This window comes from Pristiophorus japonicus, chromosome 1 (assembly GCF_044704955.1).
Source record: "Pristiophorus japonicus isolate sPriJap1 chromosome 1, sPriJap1.hap1, whole genome shotgun sequence".
Classification (NCBI taxonomy): Eukaryota; Metazoa; Chordata; class Chondrichthyes; family Pristiophoridae; genus Pristiophorus; species Pristiophorus japonicus.
In genome coordinates this window covers 533,620,342-533,643,013 of record NC_091977.1, presented here as the reverse complement: position 1 = coordinate 533,643,013, position 22,672 = coordinate 533,620,342, and the positions used below count along the sequence as shown (strand labels likewise).

Below are 22,672 nucleotides of genomic sequence, written 5' to 3'. Positions count from 1 at the left end.
GTCTTGCCCTGGGACCCCCCGCTACCCCTGCCACCCCAAAGAAAGGGCCTCCTTCTTTGCTTTCATCTGCCCTCTGGTAAAGGAGGCCAATGGATCCTTAAAAAAAAGCTGGTGTTCTCCTAAGGCCCCAAAATGGCGGGCATGAAGCGTTCGCTCACCTCCAATGGGGATGCGCCATATTGGTTTAGGACAAACTAGAGGCTTCCTTTACCCAGGCGTGAAGCAGGCATTAGGCCAGGAGCACATGGGGTCAGGTTGCCGCGGCAACAATGGAGGCAGCCAGCGCCAACCCACCAACCTTAAACCAAACAAAGGTAAGTACTTACCACAATCGCCATGCCGATGGCGCTGCTCCTGATCCTCAGATCTTCGACCTCTGACCTCCAGGTCCTGGCCCGACCCCCGATCTCCCTCCCTGCCCCCAACCACCACTTGGGATCCCCCTAATTACTGCCTCCAATTGCTCCCCAATGTCTCCCTGACGGCCCCCCTGCTGTCTCCACGACCCCCAATCGCAGCCTCCATGATCCACCTGATCCGTCGTGACCCGTGCGGTCTTTTCCCGCAGTGCCGTCTCCGTGACGATGAGGTCCGACGCCTAAAGTCCGGGGCTCCTCGGACCTCACCATTTTTGCGCAGTGGAATAACGCTGAGCCGAAGGTGGGGTTGGTGGGGTGTGGCGGGCGGCAGTCCCGAATTTATACCCTCTTGTATTTCATAAAATATCATTAGGCCAAGTTTCATGACGTTCACACAATTCAGGCATATCATGTACCTTAACCACTTGGGACAGAGTTCACATTATATTTGCTAATAAAACTAACACAAGGTGGGGACAAAAGATACACTCGTGACAAGACTTAAAAACAACCCACTTTTGCAACGTAATCTTTAATGGCACACTGTTTCCATTATCTCCAGAGCCACAACTGATATCATCATCATCATAGGCAGTCCCTCAGAATCGAGGAAGACTTGCTTCCACTCCTGAAGTGAGTTCTCAGGTGACTGAACAGTCCAATACGAGAGCCACAGACAGATAGTCGTTGAGGAAAGGGTGGGTGGGGAGTCTGGTTTGCCGCACGCTCCTTCCGCTGCCTGCGCTTGGTTTCTGCATGCTCTCGGCGACGAGACTCGAGGTGCTCAGCGCCCTCCCGGATGCACTTCCTCCACTTAAGGCAGTCTTTGGCCAGGTACACCCAGGTCTCAGTGGGGATGTTGCACTTTATCAGGGAGGCTTTGAGGGTGTCCTTGAAACATTTCCACTGCCCACCTTTGGCTCATTTGCCGTGAAGGAGCTCCACATAGAGCACTTGCTTTGGGAGTCTCGTGTCAGGCATGCAAACTATGTGGCCTGCCCAGTGAAGCTGATCGAGTGTGGTCAGTGTTTCAATGCTGGGGATGTTGGCTTGGATGAGGACACTGGTGTTGGTGCGCCTGTCCTCCCAGGGGATTTGTAGGATCTTGCGGAGACATCGTTGGTGATATATCTCCAGAGACGAGGTGTCTTCTGTACATCGTCCATGCTTCTGAGCCATACAGGAGGGCGGGTATTACTACAGCCCTGTAGACCATGAGCTTGGTGGTAGATTTGAAGGCCTGGTCTTCGAACACTCTTTTCCTCAGGCGGCCGAAAGCTGCACTGGCGCACTGGAGGCGATGTTGAATCTCATCGTCAATTTCTGCTTTTGTTGATAAGAGGCTCCCGAGGTATGGGCAATGGTCCACGGTGTCCAGGGCCGCGCCTTGGATCCTGAGGACTGGGGGGCAGTGCTGTGCGGCGGTGACAGGCTGATGGAGGACCTTTCTCTTGGGGATGTTTAGTGTAAGGCCCATGCTTTCGTACGCCTCAGTAAACACGTCGACTATATCCTGGAGTTCAGCCTCAGAATGTGCGCAGACCCAGGCGTCGTCCGCGTACTGTAGCTCGATGACAGAGGTTGGGGTGGTCTTGGACCTGGCCTGGAGACGGTGAAGGTTGAACAGCTTCCCACTGGTTCTGTAGTTTAATTCCACTCCAGCGGAGAGCTTGTTGACTGTGAGGTGGAGCATGGCAGCGAGGAAGATTGAGGAGAGGGTTGGGGCGATGACGCAGCCCTGTTTGACCCCGGTCCAGACGTGGATTGGGTCTGTAATGGATCCGTTGGTAAGGATCACAGCCAGCATTTCGTCGTGGAGCAGGTGAAGGATGTTGACACATTTTTGCGGGCATCCAAAACGGAGGAGGACGCTCCATAGACCCTCGCGGTTGACTGTGTCAAAGGCCTTTGTAAGATCGAAAAAGGCCATGTATAAGGGCTGGCGCTGCTCCCTGCATTTTTCCTGCAGCTGTCGCACTGCAAAGATCATGTCCGTTGTGCCGAAATCCGCACTTTGACTCCGGGAGGAGCTCCTCGGCCACAGGTAGAAGACGGTTGAGGATAACTTTAGCGACAACTTTCCCAGTGGCTGATAGCAGGGAGATTCCTCTGTAGTTGCCACAGTCGGACTTGTCCCCTTTTTTAAAGATGGTCACGGTCACTGCATCTCTGAGATCTCCCGGCATGCTCTCCTCCCTCCAGATGAGAGAGATGAGATCATGTATCCACGCCAACAGCGGCTTTCTGCCATACTTCAGTGCCTCAGCAGAGATTATAGAAACATAGAAACATAGAAACATAGAAAATAGGTGCAGGAGTAGGCCATTCGGCCCTTCTAGCCTGCACCGCCATTCAATGAGTTCATGGCTGAACATTCAACTTCAGTACCCCATTCCTGCTTTCTCACCATACCCCTTGATCCTCCGAATAGTAAGGACATCGTCTAACTCCTTTTTGAATATATTTAGTGAATTGGCCTCAACAACTTTCTGTGGTAGAGAATTCCACAGGTTCACCACTCTCTGGGTGAAGAAGTTCCTCCGCATCTCGGTCCTAAATGGCTTACCCCTTATCCTTAGACTGTGACCTCTGGTTCTGGACTTCCCCAACATTGGGAACATTCTTCCTGCATCTAACCTGTCTAACCCCGTCAGAATTTTAAATGTTTCTATGAGGTCCCCTCTCATTCTTCTGAACTCCAGTGAATACAAGCCCAGTTGATCCAGTCTTTCTTGATAGGTCAGTCCCGCCATCCCGGGAATCAGTCTGGTGAACCTTCGCTGCACTCCCTCAATAGCAAGAATGTCCTTCCTCAGGTTAGGAGACCAAAACTGTACACAATACTCCAGGTGTGGCCTCACCAATGCCCTGTACAACTGTAGCAACACCTCCCTGCCCCGTACTCAAATCCCCTTGCTATGAAGGCCAACATGCCATTTGCTTTCTTAACCGCCTGCTGCACCTGCTCCCGTGATAACTGATAACACCAGTACTGGCATTGGTGGAAGAGACAGTAAGTTAAATGTAATGTATTTTAAATAGACACTACAATGAAAAATGGTATGATCAGAGTCTGTCATGAACCTGTTAAATGCTCACATATAATTGACTCCCACCTCCAGATCACATGCCATCCTGACTTGGAAATATATCAGCTGTTCCTTCATCGTCGCTGGGTCAAAATCCTAGAACTCCCTCCCTAACAACACTACAGAGGAATCTCCCTGTTATCAGCCACCTAACGACTCAGTTTTAGTGTGGCAGCAAGTCTTCCTCGATTCTCAGCGACTGCCTATGACGGGAGCACCTTCACCACATGGACTGCAGCGGTTCAAGAAGGCGGCTCACCACCACCTTCTCGATGCCCACATCCCATGAAATGAACAGGAAAATATATATCATAGAATCATAGAAGTTTACAGCACAGAAGGAGGCCATTTTGGCCCATCGTGACCGTGCTGGCCAACAAGAGGCTATCCTGCCTAATCCCATCTCCAGCACTTGGTCCATGGCCCTGCAGGTTTCAGCACTTCAGGTGCACATCCAAGTACTTTTTAAATGTGATGAGGGTTTCTGCCTCTACCACCCTTTCAGGCAGTGAGTTCCAGACCCCCACCACCCTCTAGGTGAAGAAATTCCCCTCAAATCGTCTCTAAACCTTCTACCAATGACCTTAAATTTATGTCCCCTGGATGTTGACCCCTCTGCTGAGGGAAAAAGGTCCTTTCTATCCATTATATCTAAGACCCTCATAATTTTATACACCTTAATGAGGTCTCCCCTCAGCCTCCTGTTCCAAGGAAAACAAACCCAGCCTATCCAATCTGTTCTCATAGCTAAGATTCTCCACTCCCGGCAACGTCCTTGTAAATCTCCAGTGTACCTTCTCCAGTGCAATTACGTCCTTCCTGTAATGCGGTGACCAGAAATGTACGCAGTACTCCAGCTGTGGCCTAACCAGTGTTTTATACAGTTCAAGCATAACCCACCTGTTCTTGTATTCTGTACCTTGGCTTAACAAAGGCAAGCATTCCGTATGCCTTCTTAACCACCTTATCCACCTGGCCTGCTACCATCAGGGATCTGTGGATATGCACTCCCAGGTCCCTCTGTTCCTCTACACTTCTTAATGTCCTACCATTTAATGTGTAGTCCCTTTCCTTATTAGCTCTCCCCAAATGCATCACCTCACATTTCTCTGGATTAAATTCCATTTGCCACTGTTCTGCCCACCTGACTAGTTGGTTTAATAAGTTCCTGTAGTCGGCAGTTTTCTTCTTCATTATCAACCATACGGCCTATTTTTGTATCATCTGTAAACTTCTTAATCATACTCCCTATATTCAAGTCTCGATCATTGATATATACCACAAAAAGCAGGGGACCCAGCACTGAGCCCTGAAGAACCCCACTGAAAACATCCTTCCAGTCACAAAAACACCCATCAACCCTTTGCTTCCTGCCTCTGAGCCAATTTTGGATCCAACTTGCCACTATTCCCTAGATCCCATGAGCTTTTACTTTCATGATTAGTCTGCCATGTGGGACCTTATCGAAAGCGTTGCTAAAATCCATATATACGACATAATACATACTGCCCTCATCGACCCTCCTGGTTACCTCCTCAAAAAATTCAATCAAGTTAGTCAGACGCAACCTTCCCTTAACAAATCCATTCTGACTGTCCCTGATTAACCCATGTCTTTGTAAATGTAGATTTATCCTGTCCTTCAGGATTTTTTCAAATTATTTTGCCACCACTGAGATTAGGCTGACTGGTCTGTAATTACTCGGTCTATCCCTTTTCCTGTCTTAAATAAAGGTACCACATTTGCAGTCCTCCAGTCCTCTGGCACCATACCTGAAGCCAGAGAGGATTGGAAAATAATGGTCAAAGCCTCTGCTATTTCCTCTTTTGCTTCGCTTAACAGCTTGGGATATATTTCATCTGGGCCTGGGGACTTATCCACTTTCAAAGCTGCTAAACCCCTTAATACCTCCTCTCTCAGTATGGTTATTTCATCTACTAGTTCACACTCCTCCTCCTCAATAGCAGTGTCTGCATCACCCGTCTCTTTTGTGAAAACAGACACAAAGTATTTATTAAGAACCATACCCACATCTTCTGCCCCCACACACAGATTACCCTCATGGTCTCGAATAGGCCCTACGTTTTCTTTAGTTATCCTCTTGCTCTTAATATATTTATAAAACATCTTTGGGTTTTATTTGCCAAGAATTTTTCATGCTCTCTACTTTCCTAATATCTCTTTTGATCTCACCCCTGGACTTCCTATACTCTAGGGATTCTGCAGTATTGAGCCCTCGGTATCTGTCATAAGCCTGCCTTTTTTTCTGAATCCTACCCTGTATATCCCTAGACATCCAGGGGGCTCTAGATTTGCTAGTCCCACCCTTTTTCTTTGAGGGTACATATTTGACTGAACCCTGCGGATCTCCTCCTTGAATGCCTCCCACTGCTCTGACAGTGATTTACCTTCAAGCAGCTGTTTCCGGTCCATTCTGGCTAAATCACCTCTCAGCTTAGTAAAGTTGGCTGTTCCCCAATTTAGAACTTTTATTCTTGGTGTAACCTTGTCCTTTTTCATAATTACCCTAAATCTAACTGAATTATGATCACTAGCACCTGAATGCTCTCCCACTGATACCCCTTCCACCTGCCCAGCTTCATTCCCGTAAATTAAATCCAAAACAAATCCTTTGCTGGGCTTGCTACTCGCTGGCTAAAAAAGTTCTCTTGAATGCATTTTAGGAATTCCGCACCCTCTATACCCTTATAATTGATGTCCCAAATCCTTGACTCTCATGCTCACAGATTATTTGCAACAGCATGCAAATTTATTTGTAATAATAATAATTACCTGAAACAGGTACTCAAGTTCACATTCAGAAATGCCTTTTGATTAGAGGTTATCAGCGATCTTTTTTTGTCTATCACTGGGTTTCTTGCTGTCAAAGCACCTGAATGCCAAAGTCCTCATGGAAATCAGCAATTCGAATGCTAAAGTCCTAACTCACAGAGAAATAGATGCACCTCATACAGCATGCCTTCCAGGTTTCTCTACTTGTCTCTCTGCTTGCTCGTAATTTCAACAGTTGCATATGCCTCGGTAAGTTCACAGCACAAGGACACTGGTCTTTCTTTCCAAGTCCGCTGCTGCTTGCAATGACTAACTGAAGATCACTCATTTTGCAGATGTTTGTAAGAGTCCGTAACCTTTTGTGTATGTAAAAAGGAAACTTCTGTATGTTCATGTTACTAGTTGATATCCTGTGGCATTGCACAGGGGGCTAATAGGGTTACATTAAGGGGCAAGTCCGCATAGACTAGCCTTGTATTCCCTTGAGTCCAATAGATTAAGGGGTGATCAAATTGAGGTCTTGAAGGCGATTAAACAAATTGATAAGGTAGTTAGAGAGAAACTATTTCCTCTGGTGGGAGGAGTCCAGAACAAGGGGGCATCACCTTAAAGTTAGAGCCAGGCCGTTCAGGGGTGATGTCAGGAAGCACTTCACACAAAGGGCAGTGGGAATCTGGAACTCTCTCCCCCAAAAAGCTATTGGGGCTGGAGGTCAATTGAAAATTTCAAAACTGAGATTGATAGATTTTTGTTAGGCAAAGGGTATTAAGGGTTGTGGAACAAAGGCAGGTAAATGGAGTTAAGGCACAGATCAGCCATGATTGAATTGAATGGCGGAACAGGCTCGAGGGACTGATTGGCCTCCTCCTGTAGCTATGTCCCAATGGGGAGTGAGGACTATTATTTGTTTAAAATGGTGATGTGTGTGAATAAAATATAATTTGTTACATGTTGTCTTTGGATGGAAGGAGCATTGCTTCATTATATACCCTGTCTGCAGAACCTGCCTCCCTGGTGTCAACTTTTGGTCAATGCTCCTTCTTATGGTTTTTTGGGTGCACGGCCCCTTTAAGGGGCATGCGCCAAACTTTACATTGAGAAAGACAATCCCCGGTTGAGGAACCTGGCAGAAAGATGCCCGGCCGCACCTTAAAGAGATCATTGCTTTCGGTATCAACTTGTTTACCATTATAAATGGCCACGTCCACATTTCCAATGAGTTTTGTCAATGTAAACATGTCACACCCTAAGTACGCAATTTGACCACCAGATTGCGATGGAGCAAATTTGAAAACAGTGGGTTTAAATTCCATAGCCCACGAAAACGGGCGCAGGCTAACCAACCGAAGCAGTCAGCACGTAAACCTTGCAAATTAAAATGATTTTTCTTCTTAGGCGGTCCCTCGAAGCGAGGATGACTTGCTTCCACACCAAAAAGGAATGCGTTCACAGGTGTTTCAATGAAGGACCTAATATTCCAGATCCCGAACTACATGTTGAAGGGTGGAAGATGCCTGTGCGTGGATTTTTTTAACGTGGGGTGACCATTGCACACCAGCCACCACACGGGCTTGACAGAGCGAGGTCTTGGTCCATGGTAAGGGTTAACCAGGATGACTGGAGACCAGCTCTGCTGCACGGACCTAGTGCGCACACATATCGCAGTGTGGGCTGGCCCGTGCTGCCCCTGGGCCCTCGCCTCTCCTGGGTCCCGAACTCACGCCTCCCCTGGGCCCTGATCACGTCGCTGCACGATCACTCGCCGCTCCTGCGCCCCGACCTCGCCTCTCCTGCTGTACCTGCCCGCGCTCCAATCACCGACCTGGGTTTTGGTGATGTCCAATCCAGTCACCTTCTTCACTGCCGTCGCCCTCCTGCACCAGCTCGTGCTGCTCCCTGAAGTGGTATGCCTCCACGCTGTCCAGGGCCAGCTCGCCTTTTATGACCTTGACCTGCCACTGGTGTTTCCTCGTAGGTCGGGGCCGCCATGCTTATGCAAATGTTTGCAGCGTTGAGGAGGTGCTAAACATGCAGTTCAGTGGCTCAGGTCCTCAGCAAGGAGCACAAGTTCGTGTGAGGCGAGCACTACTTAAAGCCAGCCTGCCCCTCTTAAAGCCAGCCTGCACCTCTTAAAGAGGAGGTGCATTCTGGCTGGAGCAGTTGCTGCAAGTGGCTAGGGAAGCGAGTATGAACAAGAAGAACACTAAATTATGGCGTAATAGGGCAGAGTGCATGCTTCAAGCTTCTTAGATGCTGTCTTGGAGGCCTTGGTGGAGGAGATGGACAAGTGGAGAGAGGTCTTCTATCCACAGGGGTATAGGAGGACCGCCACACAAACTTGAAGGAGGCAATCGGAGCAGATAGCCCTGGCTATGCTCAGTCATTGAGTATATTCAAGACAGAGATCAGTAGATTTTTGGATATTAAGGGAATCAAAGGATATGGGGATAGTGCAGGCAAGTGGAGTTGAGGTAGAAGATCAGCCATAATCTTATTAAATGGCGGAGCAGGTTCAAGAGGCCATATGGCCTACTCCTGCTTCTATTTCTTATGTTCTTAAATAATTTAATCAACTAGATTTGTGCAGTGGATAATGTTGACTTAAAACCTGATGTTGGTAGAAAAGACATTTTTGTTTGCCTCTAACTTGCATATTCCTTTTTGTTTCACCAGCCAATATCACGAGAGATTGGTAAGTTTGATATTCATTTGTTGGTAAAATGCACCATATATTTCATATATTCACGAGATATTTCAGGAACACCAACTGTCTCAATTTCCTCTCTCCAGAAATAATTCTAGTTGCTGCTTGGACCCTCTTATCCTGCCTGTTTCAATCGTATTCTATCACTCTTTGTGTGTACAATTTCACAGCTTACTTTTCATGTCCGATTTTTTATCCGGTCTGGTAACGCCTCGATTTTAAAATTCTCATCCCTGTGTTCAAATCCCTCCATGGCCTCGCCCCTCCCTATCTCTGTAATCCCCTCCAGCCTCACAACCCGCCGAGATCGCTGCTCTCCTCCAATTCTGGCCTCGAGCGATTCTAATCGCTCCACCATTGGCGGCCATGCCTTCAGCTGCCTAGGCCCTCTGCTAGCCTGGACGAGGACACTGATGTTGGTGCGCCTGTCCTCCCAGGGGATTTGCAGGATCTTGCGGAGACATCGTTGGTGATATATCTCCAGCGACTTGAGGTGCCTTGTATACATCGTCCATGCCTCAGATCCATACAGGAGGCCGGGTATTACTACAGCCCTGTAGACCATGAGCTTGGTGTTCCATGTATATGTTGAATGTGTGAGGTTGCAGCCCCTGTTCCAATATTTGAAGGGACTGCTCCTCAAATTCTGGTTGCGCTTCAGTCCCACACTCCTGATCTTTGGGCACCCTGTGCGGAGGGGAGTGGGCAGGTTGGAAGGCCACCTCGTAGGACTGTTCCTGGGCATGGCTAAGGTGGCCATTAACTGGTCCAGGCAGCGGGCAGTCGAGGTTGTCGATCGGCCCGACTGCCTGCCTCTCTTCCGCAGTTGCATCCGAGCCAGGGTGTCTCTGGAGATGGAGCACGCGGTGTCCACCGGTATGTTCGCGGCCTTCCGCGAGAAGTGGATGCAGGAGGGGCTGGAGTGCATCATCACCCCCGGCAACCAAATTTTAATTGGAACCATTATTGTTAAATGTACATTTGTTTCATTTGTTGGTTTTAGTGCCCCTTTAATAAGTCACGTGATGTTCACAAGACTCAATAAAACCCCAGGCAGTTGAGTCTGAGTCATCCACGATGAGGCAAGCAGTCGTGAACCCGGTGGATGAACTGGTAATGTGCAGTGTGATTGTTAAACCTTTTTTAATAAACCAACTAGTTCTTAATAGCAATTCTTGAGCAAAGAACCCATGAAGTAAATACATCACAAAGTGTAAGGACCTTTTTAATATTTAAAGAGGCTTTTTAATATTTCCTGCTCACGCCATGGATGCCTACAGAGGAACCCAATCCAATATGATGGCAATGCACATCACGCGTGGAAAGAGCACGGGCAGACCACCCGCCATATTGGACCCTCAGGCGTCTGTTTTATGCCAGTGAAATGAGCGTAGTATGATCGAATTTCTAGGCCAAAACATTTTTAATTACAATGACTTTACATAGGCTATACGACACAGAAACAGGTGATTCGGCCCTGTTATATTTTCGGTACAACCTCACAAACACACAGGCTTTAAGATGACTGATAACTTCAGGGACCAGTCAGGTAACTTATTCCCTCTTTATTGTTGTAAACAACAACGGCTGCAATACTACAATAGTACAGTGGGTGGAGCTGTATATATTCCACTTCTCCCTCCTTAATGAAGAAGTAATTATAACAAACACTCATCATACATAACTTGCATGGTTATACATAGCAAAGGATATGGACTTATTTTGCCATATTTACAAATCAAGCTTAACCACTTGTTTTCTGTTTCAAAGAGGATACCTTTGCTCTCGAACAGAACCTTCCAAACATGGTGTTGAACTTAGATTCATTTGAGGGTGATCCTGAGGAAAGTTTTCATCCAAGGGATGCCCTTGATTTACATTTGAACTCTACAACTTCAGACTGTTTGTCTGCCTGACTCGGACTCAGACTTAAATTCTGACTTTCTCTTGGACTTGTTTCCAGTACATTTGATGTAGGATATGCTACTGGTACTTTACTTGTATCAAAACTATCTGATAAGTCAGAAATAATCGAATCATTCCAATCTTCAACTCCTTCCATGTCTGTAGGTAAAATATGATTAATGTGTACAAACCGAACCTGTCCATGATCAAACACCTCGACCAAATATGTGCGAGGACCACATATCTTCACCACTCTTCCTGGTAACCACTTTAACCATTTATGGTGATGGTTCATCACACTCACCTTCTGATTTAATTTCATACTTCTCTCTTTTACTCTACCTCGATCATCGTTCTCTTTCTGTCTTAATTGTTTGTCTTCTACAGACTGTGCCAAGTTTGGTTTTAACAAAGAGAATCTGGTTTGTGGCTGTCGTTTGAGAAACCAGTAGTTGTCTGAGGAGTATTACGATACATAATTAGAAAATTAGCCAATTTGTGGTCCAACGACAACTGTCGTTTCTTTGGATTTGGATCCAACATCTGTTTGATGAGGGCACGTTTTACAATTTGTACTCTGTGCTCTGCTGCACTATTTGAAGCAGGGTGGTACGGTGGAACCTTGATATGTTTCACACCATTTTTGCTCGTGAACTGTGCAGATTCTTCTGAACAAAATTGTGGTCCATTATCAGAAACAATTTCTTCTGGGAGGCCAAAGGAAGAAAACAATCTTCGCAAAATGTCTAATATTTTACTTGTTGTTATTTTCCGCATTGGAAACACCTCAACCCAATTCGAATGGCTATCAAACACAATGAACAATAGTTGTCTTTTTAGCTCAGAAAAATCGGTATGTAACCTTTGCCATGCCCTGGGATTCCATTTCCATGGCTGTAATGGTACTGATGTGGTTTCCTGCTTACTGATTGACATGTACTCTATATCTTTATCTAGACCTGGCTACCATAAGTAACTGCATTCAAAACTCTTCGTCAAGCACATTCCCAGGTGCTGGTCATGAAGATCTCCTAATAATTTGGTATAACCACTCTTGCACCCCACATGATCAGCCATGAACTCATTGAATGGCGGTGCAGGCTAGAAGGGCCAAATGGCCTACTCCTGCACCTATTTTCTATGTTTCTATGATACAATCTTTATCGACTGATAATTCATTCCTGTGAATGAAGAATGGATGAATATCTTTGTCTGTTACCTGGTTTGGCCAGCCATTTGCGATGTAACTGTACACCTTTGACATAACTGGGTCATGTTTGGTTGCTCTACCAATCTCTTCAGCTGTGACTGGCAGTTCATCAATGTATGAAAAATAAAACACTTCTTCCCTATCAGATGTAACTTGTGATGGGGAAGGCAATCTGACATTGCATCAGCATTACGGTGATCAGCTGATCATCTGTATTCAATATCATATGCATATGCTGACAAAATCAAAGCCCATCTCTGCATTCGGGCTGAAGCTAATGTTGCAACTGGGAACTTTGGATGGAGGATTGCTGTCAGGGGCTTATGGTCCATAATGATGGTAAACTTACGACCATACAAGTATTTGTGTAACTTCTTGATCCCAAAAATTAATGCCCAAGCTTCCCTTTCAATTTGCGCATAATTACGCTTACTGGCACTGAGAGTGCGTAAAGCAAAAGCAATTGGTCTCTCCTCCCCACTACTTGATACATGAGAGATCACTGCCCTAACTCCATACAGAGAGGCATCACATGCTAGTTTGATCTCCTTAGATACGTCATAGTGAACTAACATGGTGCTCTCTACCAATTTGCTTTTACACTCCTTGAATGCTGTATCATATTCTTCGGACCTCTTCCAATGGACCTGTTTTTCAATAGTTCATTCAGTGGATATAACATTGTAGCCAAATTTGATAGGGACTTCCCATAATAGTTCAAAAGACCTGAAAATGATTGAAGTTCAGTGACATTCTTGGGAGTGGGTGCATTTCTGATTGCATCCAGCTTTCCCTTGGTTGGATGTAAACCATTTTTGTCTACTCTATACCCTAAGCACTCCACTGAGTTTTTAAATAACTCACACTTGCGAGCAGACACTCATACTCTGTGCTTCTCTAGCCGTTTGAGGACTTCATTCAATATGTTATTGTGAATTTGCCTGTTTGGTGCTGAAATTAGTATGTCATCTAAACAACATACTAGCCCTTTAATACCTTGCAAAATCTGGTTCATCACCCCTTGGAATATGGTAGGGGCGGAAGACACTCCAAACGGTAGCATATTAAATTGATATAGGCCTAAATGAGTATTTATAGTCAACATAGAAACATAGAAAATAGGTGCAGGAGTAGGCCATTCGGCTCTTTGAGCCTGCATCATCATTCAATATGATCATGGCTGATCATGCAACTTCAGTACCCCATTCCTGCTTTCTCTCCATACCCCTTGATCCCTTTAGCTGTAAGGGTCACATCTAACTCCCTTTTGAATATATCTAACAAACTGGCCTCAACAACTTTCTGTGGTAGAGAATTCTACAGGTTCACAATTCTCTGAGTGAAGAAGTTTCTCCTCATCTCGGTCCTAAATGGCTTCCTCCTTGTGCTTAGACTGTGACCCCTGGTTCTGGACTTCCCCAACATTGGGAACATTCTTCCTGAATCTAACCTGCCCAATCCCATCAGAATTTTATAGTTTCTATGAGATCCCTCTCATTCTTCTAAATGCCAAAGAATATAAGCCTAGTCGATCCAGTCTTTTTTCATATGTCAATCCTGCCAGCATGACTTGGCTCCTTATCCAGTTCAAGTTGTAGGTAGGCATTCGTAAGATCCAACTTTGAGAAAATCTGACCACCTGTCAGTGTTGTGAACAAATCTCCTACATTAGGCAATGAATTGAAAAGATTACCCTCTAGAACCTGGTTTACGGTTACTTTATAATCACCACAGAATGTTATCTTACCATCGGACTTAGGTACAACAACAATGGGTGTAGCCCAATTACATCAATCTATCTTCGAGATAATGTTCTCAGTCTCTAGTCTTTTGAATTCTTGCTCAACTTTCTCCTTGAGTGTATATGGTACGGGACGTGGCTTGAGGTAAACCGATCTAGCGTCCTTCTATACGACACTCGCCTTGAAGCCTTGAATCGGACTGCCTGCTTCACAGAACACCTTTGGATAGTTCTTGATGACATCATCCTTTGATGCAAATTTCATTTCAACATGAAAAATTTAACTCTAATCCAGCTTCAGTGATCCCAACCAGTTTCTTCCTGGTAAGGCAGACTTGTCTCCTGCCACTTTTATTAGAGGCAAGCTCTAAAATTGACCCTTGTATTTCACCAGTACGGTGATACAACCTACCACCGGAATGATCTCTCCCGAGTAGACTTGCAGCTCTATCTTGGATTTCTCCAATGGGAAATCACGCAATTTGTCGAGCGATAGCGATTCCGGAGCTACACTCACGGATGCACCAGTATCGATTTCCATGGGTATCTTGGTTCCTGCAACATCTACATGGATGATGGTACTTATCAAATCACTGTTCGTTACCCTCATGCTCCTGATGATGTGTAGCTCTAAAACCTCCTGATCCTGTTGTTTTTCTTCCATGCTATGTCATCTCTGGGGATTTCTACTTATAGCTTTGAAAGTTGGTTTACACTTCAGTCGGCATGCCTTCGCAAGATAACCAGGTTTCCTGCATAAGAAACACTCTGCCTTCACATATGGACAACTTTGAGCAATGTGTTGTCCCAGGCACCGATAGCATCACTTCAATGCTCTGTTCCCATTGGCTGTTGCTGAGACCTTGGGGCCCAACTGCCTTTTACTTTTAACCTACAGACGATTCACCTCGGTTGTTTCACGATTGGAATGTTGGTCAGCCATGTCCATTGATATAGCTGTCTGACAAGCTAAATTAAAAGTCAAGTAAGGAGTTGTCAATAACTTTCTTCTGACCATATTAATGGGAAAGCGGGTTGTGTAGAGGACACAGAGAGGCTGCAAAGAGATTTAGATAGGTTAAGCGAATGGGCTAAGGTTTGGCAGATGGAATACAATGTCGGAAAATATGAGGTCATCCACCTTGGATAAAAAAACAGTAAAAGGGAATATTATTTGAATGGGGAGAAATTACAACATGCTGCAGTGCAGAGGGACCTGGGGGTCCTTGTGCATGAATCCCAAAAAGTTAGTTTGCAGGTGCAGCAGGTAATCAGGAAGGCGAAAGGAATGTTGGCCTTCATTGCGAGAGGGATGGAGTACAAAAGCAGGAAGGTCCTGCTGCAACTGTACAGGATATTGGTGAGGCCGCACCTGGAGTACTGCGTGCAGTTTTGGTCACCTTACTTAAGGAAGGATATACTAGCCTTGGAGGGGGTACAGAGACGATTCACTAGGCTGATTCGGAGATGAGGGGGTTACCTTATTATGATAGATTGAATAGACTGGGTCATTACTCGTTGGAGTTCAGAAGGATGAGGGGTGATCTTATAGAAACATTTAAAATAATGAAAGGGATAGACAAGATAGAGGCAGAGAGGTTGTTTCCACTGGTCGGAGAGACTAGAACTAGGGGGCATAGCCTCAAAATACGGGGGAGCCAATTTAAAACTGAGTTGAGAAGGAATTTCTTCTCCCAGAGGGTTGTGAATCTGTGGAATTCTCTGCCCAAGGAAGCAGTTGAGGCTAGCTCATTGAATGTATTCAAGTCACAGATAGATAGATTTTTAACCAATAAGGGAATTAAGGGTTACGGGGAGCGGGCGGGTAAGTGGAGCTAAGTCCACGGCCAGATCAGCCATGATCTTGTTGAATGGTGGAGCAGGCTCGAGGGGCTAGATGGCCTACTCCTGTTCCTAATTCTTATGTTCTTATGTTCTTCTGTTTCGTTTTTCATCCCACAAACAAAGCGGTCAGGCAATGCTCGGTCCTGAAAGTTTCCGAAAGTACAGTGAATAGATAGCTTTTTTAATGCTACAATGTACTTACTGATACTTTCGTCAGTTAACTGATCTCGTATTCCGAAACAATAACTTTCAGCAATTTCCAGGGGCTCAGAACTGTAGTGCTGTTCTAACTTAGTTAGAATCTGCTTAAGTGATGTGTTCTTTGGCTTGACAGGCACAAGCACATTTTTCAGGGTTTTATACACCTCACACCCTGCTTCAATTAAGAAAATAGCCCATTTTCTTTCCAACACCACCCAGTTATGGTTCTCATCATCGGGGACTTCGATGATACTATTTGTGGTGAAAAACATTTCTAGCCGCTCCACATATGCTCCGAACTTTCACGGTCACGTTAAAACTCCCCCAAGCACCCTATTAATCCCATAGGCGCAGCCATCACGACTCTGGCAATTCAGCCAAGTGTGCTTGTAATTTACCTTGGATTTTTAGCTGTTAATCAAAACAGAGGAGTTCTCAAAGACTTTCTGTCAGTTGGCTGAATCCGCCACCAAAAAAATTTCAGCTAGCTTATCCGATTATCCTATCCTTCGTCGCCAATGTTATGTTTTCGGTACGACCTCACAAACACGTAGGCTTTAAGATGGCTGATAACTTCAGGAATCTGTCACATGACGTGTTCCCTCTTTATTGTTGTAAACAACAATGGCTGCAGTGCCACAGTAGTCCACTAGGTGGAGCTATATAAGAACATAAGAAATAGGAGCAGGAGTAGGCCATACGGCCCCTCGAGCCTGCTCCGCCATTTAATACGATCATGGCTGATGCGATCATGGACTCGGCTCCACTTCCCCGCCCACTCCCCATAACCCCTTATCCCCTTATCATTTAAGAAACTGTCTATTTCTGTCTTAAATTTATTCAAAGTTCCAAATTCTACAGCTCTCTGAGGCAGCGAATTCCACAGATTTACAACCCTCTAAGAGAAGAAATTCCTCCTCATCTCAGTTTTTAATGGGCGGCCCCTTATTCTAAGATCATGTCCTCTAGTTCTAGTCTCCCCTATCAGTGGAAACATCCTCTCTGCATCCACCTTGTCGAGCCCGCTCATAATCTTATACATTTCAATAAGATCGCCTCTCATTCTTCTGAATTCCAATGAGTAGAGGCCCAACCTCCTCAACCTTTCCTCATAAGTCAACCCCCTCATCTCCGGAATCAACCTTGTGAACCTTCTCTGAACTGCCTCCAAAGCAAGTATATCCTTTCATAAATATGGAAACCAAAACTGCACGCAGTATTCCAGGTGTGGCCTCACCAGTACCCTGTATAACTGTAGCAAGACTTCCCTGCTTTTATACTCCATCCCCTTTGCAATAAAGGCCAAGATTCCATTGGCCTTCCTGATCACTTGCTTTTGTGCTTCATGCATAAGTACCCCCGGGTCCCGCTGTACTGCAGCATTTTGTAATCTTTCTCCATTTAAATAATAACTTGCTCTTTGATTTTTTTTCTGCCAAAGTGCATAACCTCACACTTTCCAACATTATACTCCATCTGCCAAATTTTTGCCCACCCACTTAGCCTGTCTATATTCTTTTGCAGGTTTTTCCTCACACATTGCTTTTCCTCCCATCTTTGTATCGTCAGCAAACTTGGCTACGTTACACTCGGTCCCTTCTTCCAAGTCGTTAATATAGATTGTAAATAGTTGGGGTCCCAGCACTGATCCCTGCGGCACCCCACTAGTTACTGAATACCAACCAGAGAATGAACCATTTATCCTGACTCTCTGTTTTCTGTTCATTAGCCAATCCTCTATCCATGCTAATATATTACCCCCAACCCTGTGAACTTTTATCTTGTGCAGTAACCTTTTATGTGGCACCTTGTCAAATGCTTTCTGGAAGTCCAAATACATCACATCTACTGGTTCCCCTTTATCCACCCTGCTCGTTACATCCTCAAAGAATTCCAGCAAATTTGTCAAACATGACTTTCCCTTCATAAATCCATGCTGACTCTGCCTGACCGAATTTTGCTTTTTCAAATGTCCTGCTACTGCTTCTTTAATAATGGATTCCAGCATTTTCCCAACTACAAATGTTAGGCTAACTGGTCTATAGCTTTTTGTCTGCCTTCTTTTTTAAATAGGGGTGTTACATTTGCAGTGTTCCAATCTGCTGGGACCTCCCCAGAATCCAGGGAATTTTGGTGAATTACAACCAATGCATCCACAATCCCTGCCGCTACTTGTCTTAAGACCCTAGGATGCAAGCCATCAGGTCCAGGGGATTTATCTGCCTTTAGTCCCATTATCTTACTGAGTACCACCTCCTTAGTGATTGTGATTGTGTTAAGTTCCTCCCCCCCGATAGCCTCTTGACTATCCACTGTCGGAATATTGTTAGTGTTCTCTACTTTAACGACTGATACAAAATATTTGTTCAGAGTTTCTGCCATCTCCATGTATCCCATTACTAATTCCTCGGTCTTGTCCTCTAAAAAAACAACATTTACTTTAGCCACTCTTTTCCTTTTTATATACCTATAGAAACTCTTGCTATCTGTTTTTATATTTCGTGCTAGTTTACTTCATAGTCTATCTTCCCTTTCTTAATCATTCTTTTAGTCATTCTTTGCTGGCTTTTAAAAGCTTCCCAATCTTCTGTCCTCCCACTAGTTTTGGCCACTTTATATGCCCTCTCTTTTAATTGGATACCGTCCTTTATTTCTTTAGTTAGCCACGAATTGCTATCTTTTCTCTTACGCCCTTTCCTCCTCACTGCAATATATTTTTCTTGAGAGTTGTGAAATATCTCCTTAAATGTACACCACTGTTCATCAACCGTCCTACCCTTTAATCTATTTTCCCAGTCCACTTTAGCCAACTCTGCCCTCATACCTTCATAGTCTCCTTTATTTAAGCTTAGCACGCAACTTTCTCACCCTCCATCTGAATTTGAAATTCAATCATGCTATGATCACTCATTCCGAGGGGATCCTTTACTAAGAGATTGTTTATTAATCCTGTCTCATTACACAGAACCAGATCCAAGATATCCTGCCCCCTGGTTGCTTCCATTACATATTGCTCAAGGAACCCGTCCCTTATGCACTTTATGAAGTCTTCCTCAAGGCTCCAATCAATATGGAGATTAAAATCACCCTTGATTATTGCTGTTCCCTTTTTACAAGCCCCCACTATTGCCTGGTTTATGCTCCGCCAACAGAGTTGCTACTGTTAGGGGGCCTATAGACTACGCCCACCAGTGACTTTTTCCCCTTATTGTTCCTTATCTCCACCCAAATTGTTTCGACATGTAAGAACATATGTTCCAACCAACAGGCTCAACCAGTCCATGCCATTTATGCTCCACTTGAGCCTGTCGGCTTGCCGTTGCATTGCATCCTTTACAGCAATGCGGATTTATATAGCGCCTTTGACGTAGAAGAACATCCTTTAAGAACTGAAATCAACATTTGCCAAACACTTTTAATATCAACACAGTGCCTCTTAAAAGATTATTGAGGCATTGAGGGGGGGGGGGGGGGTGGGGTGGGGGGGCGGTGGGGTCAGTGCTGAAAGGAAGCCCATTAGACACCTCGCACTATAGTCTCCTTTTTTAATTCACCGAGGATTGCCAGCAAGATCGATGGGCATCAGGATCCGACCCCAATTGTGATTAAAAACATTAAACGTTGTGTGTTGCTGAATGCTATCTCCATTGAAGCCGCCCATCAAAGGCGAGAGACAACACAGAAAGCCATCAGCCTTGGTGAATGCCAGCTGTGGCTCCGTGGGTAGCATTCTTGCCTCATGAGGCAGAAGGTTGTGGGTTCAAGTCCCACTCCAGCCCAAATATCTAATCTGACAGTCCAAGGGAGTGCTGCACTGTCAGAGTAGCCATTTTTCAGATGAGACGTGAAACCGAGGCCCCGTCTGCTCTCTCAGATGGACGTAAAAGATCCCTTGGCACTATTTTGAAGAAGAACAGGGGAGTTATCCAAGGTGTCCTGGGGCCAATATTTATCCCTCAATCAACATCACTAAAAGATTATATGATCATTACCACTGTTTGTGGGAGGCACTGTGTGCAAATTGGCTGCTGCATTTCCTACATTACAACAGTGACCGCACTCCAAAAGTACTTCATTGGCTTTGGGGTGTCCACTGGTCCTGAAAGGTGCTATATAAATGCAAGTCTAACTTTCTTTGGTTATTACTGAAAGGGAAAAGCAAAAGCCATGCAATGTTTATATACAAATGATTGACATTAAAGCAAGGCAGGAGCTGAGAAGAATGTTTTTTTTACGCAGTGAGTTGCTGTGATCTGGAACGCACTGTCTGAAAGGGCGGTGGAAGCAGATGCATTAGTAACTTTCCGATTCATCAGTAACTTTCCAAAGGGAATTGGATAAATACTTAAAAAGGAAGCAGGGCTGTGGGGAAAGGGTGGGACTAATTGGACAGATCTTTGAAAGAGCCGGATAGGCATGATGGGCCGAATGGCTTCCTTCTGTGTAATATTCTAATGTAATATTCTTAGCTTGAAAAATAAATCACTGAACAGCATCCATTTTCTTTCTCTTTTAGAAGTGGACATTGACGGTGGATTAGATCAAGACATATTTGAAATAAATGAAGGTAAATTGGATCATTTTATATCAATTGATATAGTTTTTCGATTACCATCTGTAATAGATGTCCTGTATAACAGTGTCATCCAGACTTGTTGCGGGTATCATGATTGTCATGTATTCAACTGTCATTGTAACCCATGTATAAGCTGACCTAAGTTGTACTTGAGAGCACTATCCACAGGGGGCGAACTTGTGGGAGACACTCCTAACCTGGACTTACAGGTATAAAAGGGGAAGCTCCACCCACTGTCTGTCTCTTGAGGTCTTGGTAATAAAGGTAACTGGTCACAGAGTGACCTTCTCTCTAGTATGGGCCTCGTGTGCATTTATACTGTGTAGTAAGGACATATCAATAATCAAGATTTCTTTATTTGTTCCTGGGATGTGGGCATCGCTGGCAAGGCCGGCATTTATTGCCCGTCCCTAATTGCCCCTTGAGAAGGTGGTGGTGAGCCGCTTTCTTGAACCCTGCAGTCCGTGTGGTGAAGGTGCTCCCACAGTGTTGTTAGGGAGTTCTAGGATTTTGACCCCCAGCGACGATGAAGGAATGGCCGATATATTTCCGAGTCAGGATGGTGTGAGATTCTGCAGTTTGATCACTTTCTGTTGTTCCTCTTTCAACTGGGAGACGTTTAATTGATGTCCTTCCGCTGTTTAGGATCAGAGTCTCGTTCTCTTCACTCACACAGCAAACTGTGATCTTCAGCCTTGTTTAAATTGCAGTCCTTGACTGCCGGAGGGATTTTGTTTTCCATTGTTCACTGCACTTACAATCCGGAGTGATTCTAGACTGAGTGTGGGGAAGTGAGGTGTAGCTACTAATATAGAGACTTCTCTGCTTTTGTATTACATCACCATTGATTTTCAATAAATGTTCTCTGATGAACAGATCCTGGTGTTTCAATGTCGATCCTAATTTTACATAGACTCCAAGGCACAGAAACAGGCCGTTGGGCCCAACGGGTCCGTGCCGGTGTTTATGTTCCACACGAGCCTCCTCTCACCCCTCTTCATCTCACCCCATCACCATATCCTTCTATTCCTTTCTCCCTCATGTGTTTATCCAGCCTCCCCTTAAATGCATCGATACTATCCACCTCAACCACTCCCTGTGGTAGCGAGTTCCACATTCTCACCGCTCTCTGGTCGAAGAATTTTCCCTTGAATTCCCGATTGGATTAATTAGTGATTATTTTATATTTATGGGCCCCAGTTTTGGACTCCCCCACAAGTGGAAATATCTTCCCTATGTCTACCCTATCAAATTCTGTCATCATTTTAACACCTCTATCGGGTCACCCCTCAGAGTTCTCTGTTCTAGAGAATAGAGCTCCTGCCTGTTCAATCTTTCCTAATAGTTAGAGCCTCTCAGTTAGAGGCTCTCGGTTACAACACAGAAGGAGGCCATTCGGCCCATCGAGCCCATGCCGGCTCATTGCAAGAGCACTTCAGCCAATCCCTCTCCCCCCCCCCCACCACCACCACACCACTCCACCCAGCCCCTTTCTCCCCCATCCCCCACCCTTTTCCCGTAGACCTGCAAATTTTTTTCCTTCTGGTATCATTTTATAAATCTTTTTTGTACCTTCAACAGAACTAGGATTGGATCTTGTAGAAGGGGACATCAAACACGACAAGGTAAGTTGGTAACAATAACATTTATCGTAACTATGTAGCAGAAAGTTAAGAAAAGAGAGTCTTGCATTTATATAGCACCTTTCACGCCCACTGAACATCCCAAAGTGCTTTCCAGCCAATGAAATACATTTGAAGTGTAGTCACTGTTGTAATGTAGTAAACGAAGCAGCCAATTTGTGTACACAAGCTCCCACAAACAGCAATGTGATAATGACCAGATCATCTGTTTTAGTGATGTTGATTGAGAGATAAATATTGGCCCCAGGACACTGGGGATAACTCCCCCTGCTCTTCAGCGAAATAGTGCCATGGGAACTTTTACGTCCACCTGAGAGAGCAGATGGGGCCTCGGTTTAACGTCTCATCTAAAAGGCGGCACCTCCAACATTGCAGCACTCCCTACCTAGATTTTTGTGCTCAAGTGGGATGTGAACCCATATTGTCATCATAGGCAGTCCCTTGAAATCGAGGAAGACTTGCTTCCACACTAAAAGTGGGTTCTCAGATGACTGAACAGTCCAATACGGGAATTACAATCTCTGTCACAGGTGGGACAAGCGTTGAAGGAAAGGACGGGTTGGACTGGTTTTCCGAACACTCCTTCCGCTGCCTGCGTTTGTTTTC

The 22,672-nt window shown here is 45.1% G+C and overlaps 1 protein-coding gene across 1 annotated transcript in view; it reads left to right on the top strand.

The window, feature by feature from the left end:
- The first annotated feature begins 244 nt into the window (after positions 1 to 244).
- mep1ba (meprin A subunit beta a) overlaps positions 245 to 22,672 on the top strand; it is a 77,489-nt gene continuing 55,061 nt past the window's right edge. The window contains 6 exon segments of the mRNA XM_070888647.1: positions 245 to 314; positions 6,477 to 6,490; positions 8,915 to 8,933; positions 11,238 to 11,298; positions 20,317 to 20,414; positions 22,005 to 22,048. Coding sequence (XP_070744748.1) covers positions 245 to 314; positions 6,477 to 6,490; positions 8,915 to 8,933; positions 11,238 to 11,298; positions 20,317 to 20,414; positions 22,005 to 22,048 — 306 coding nt within the window.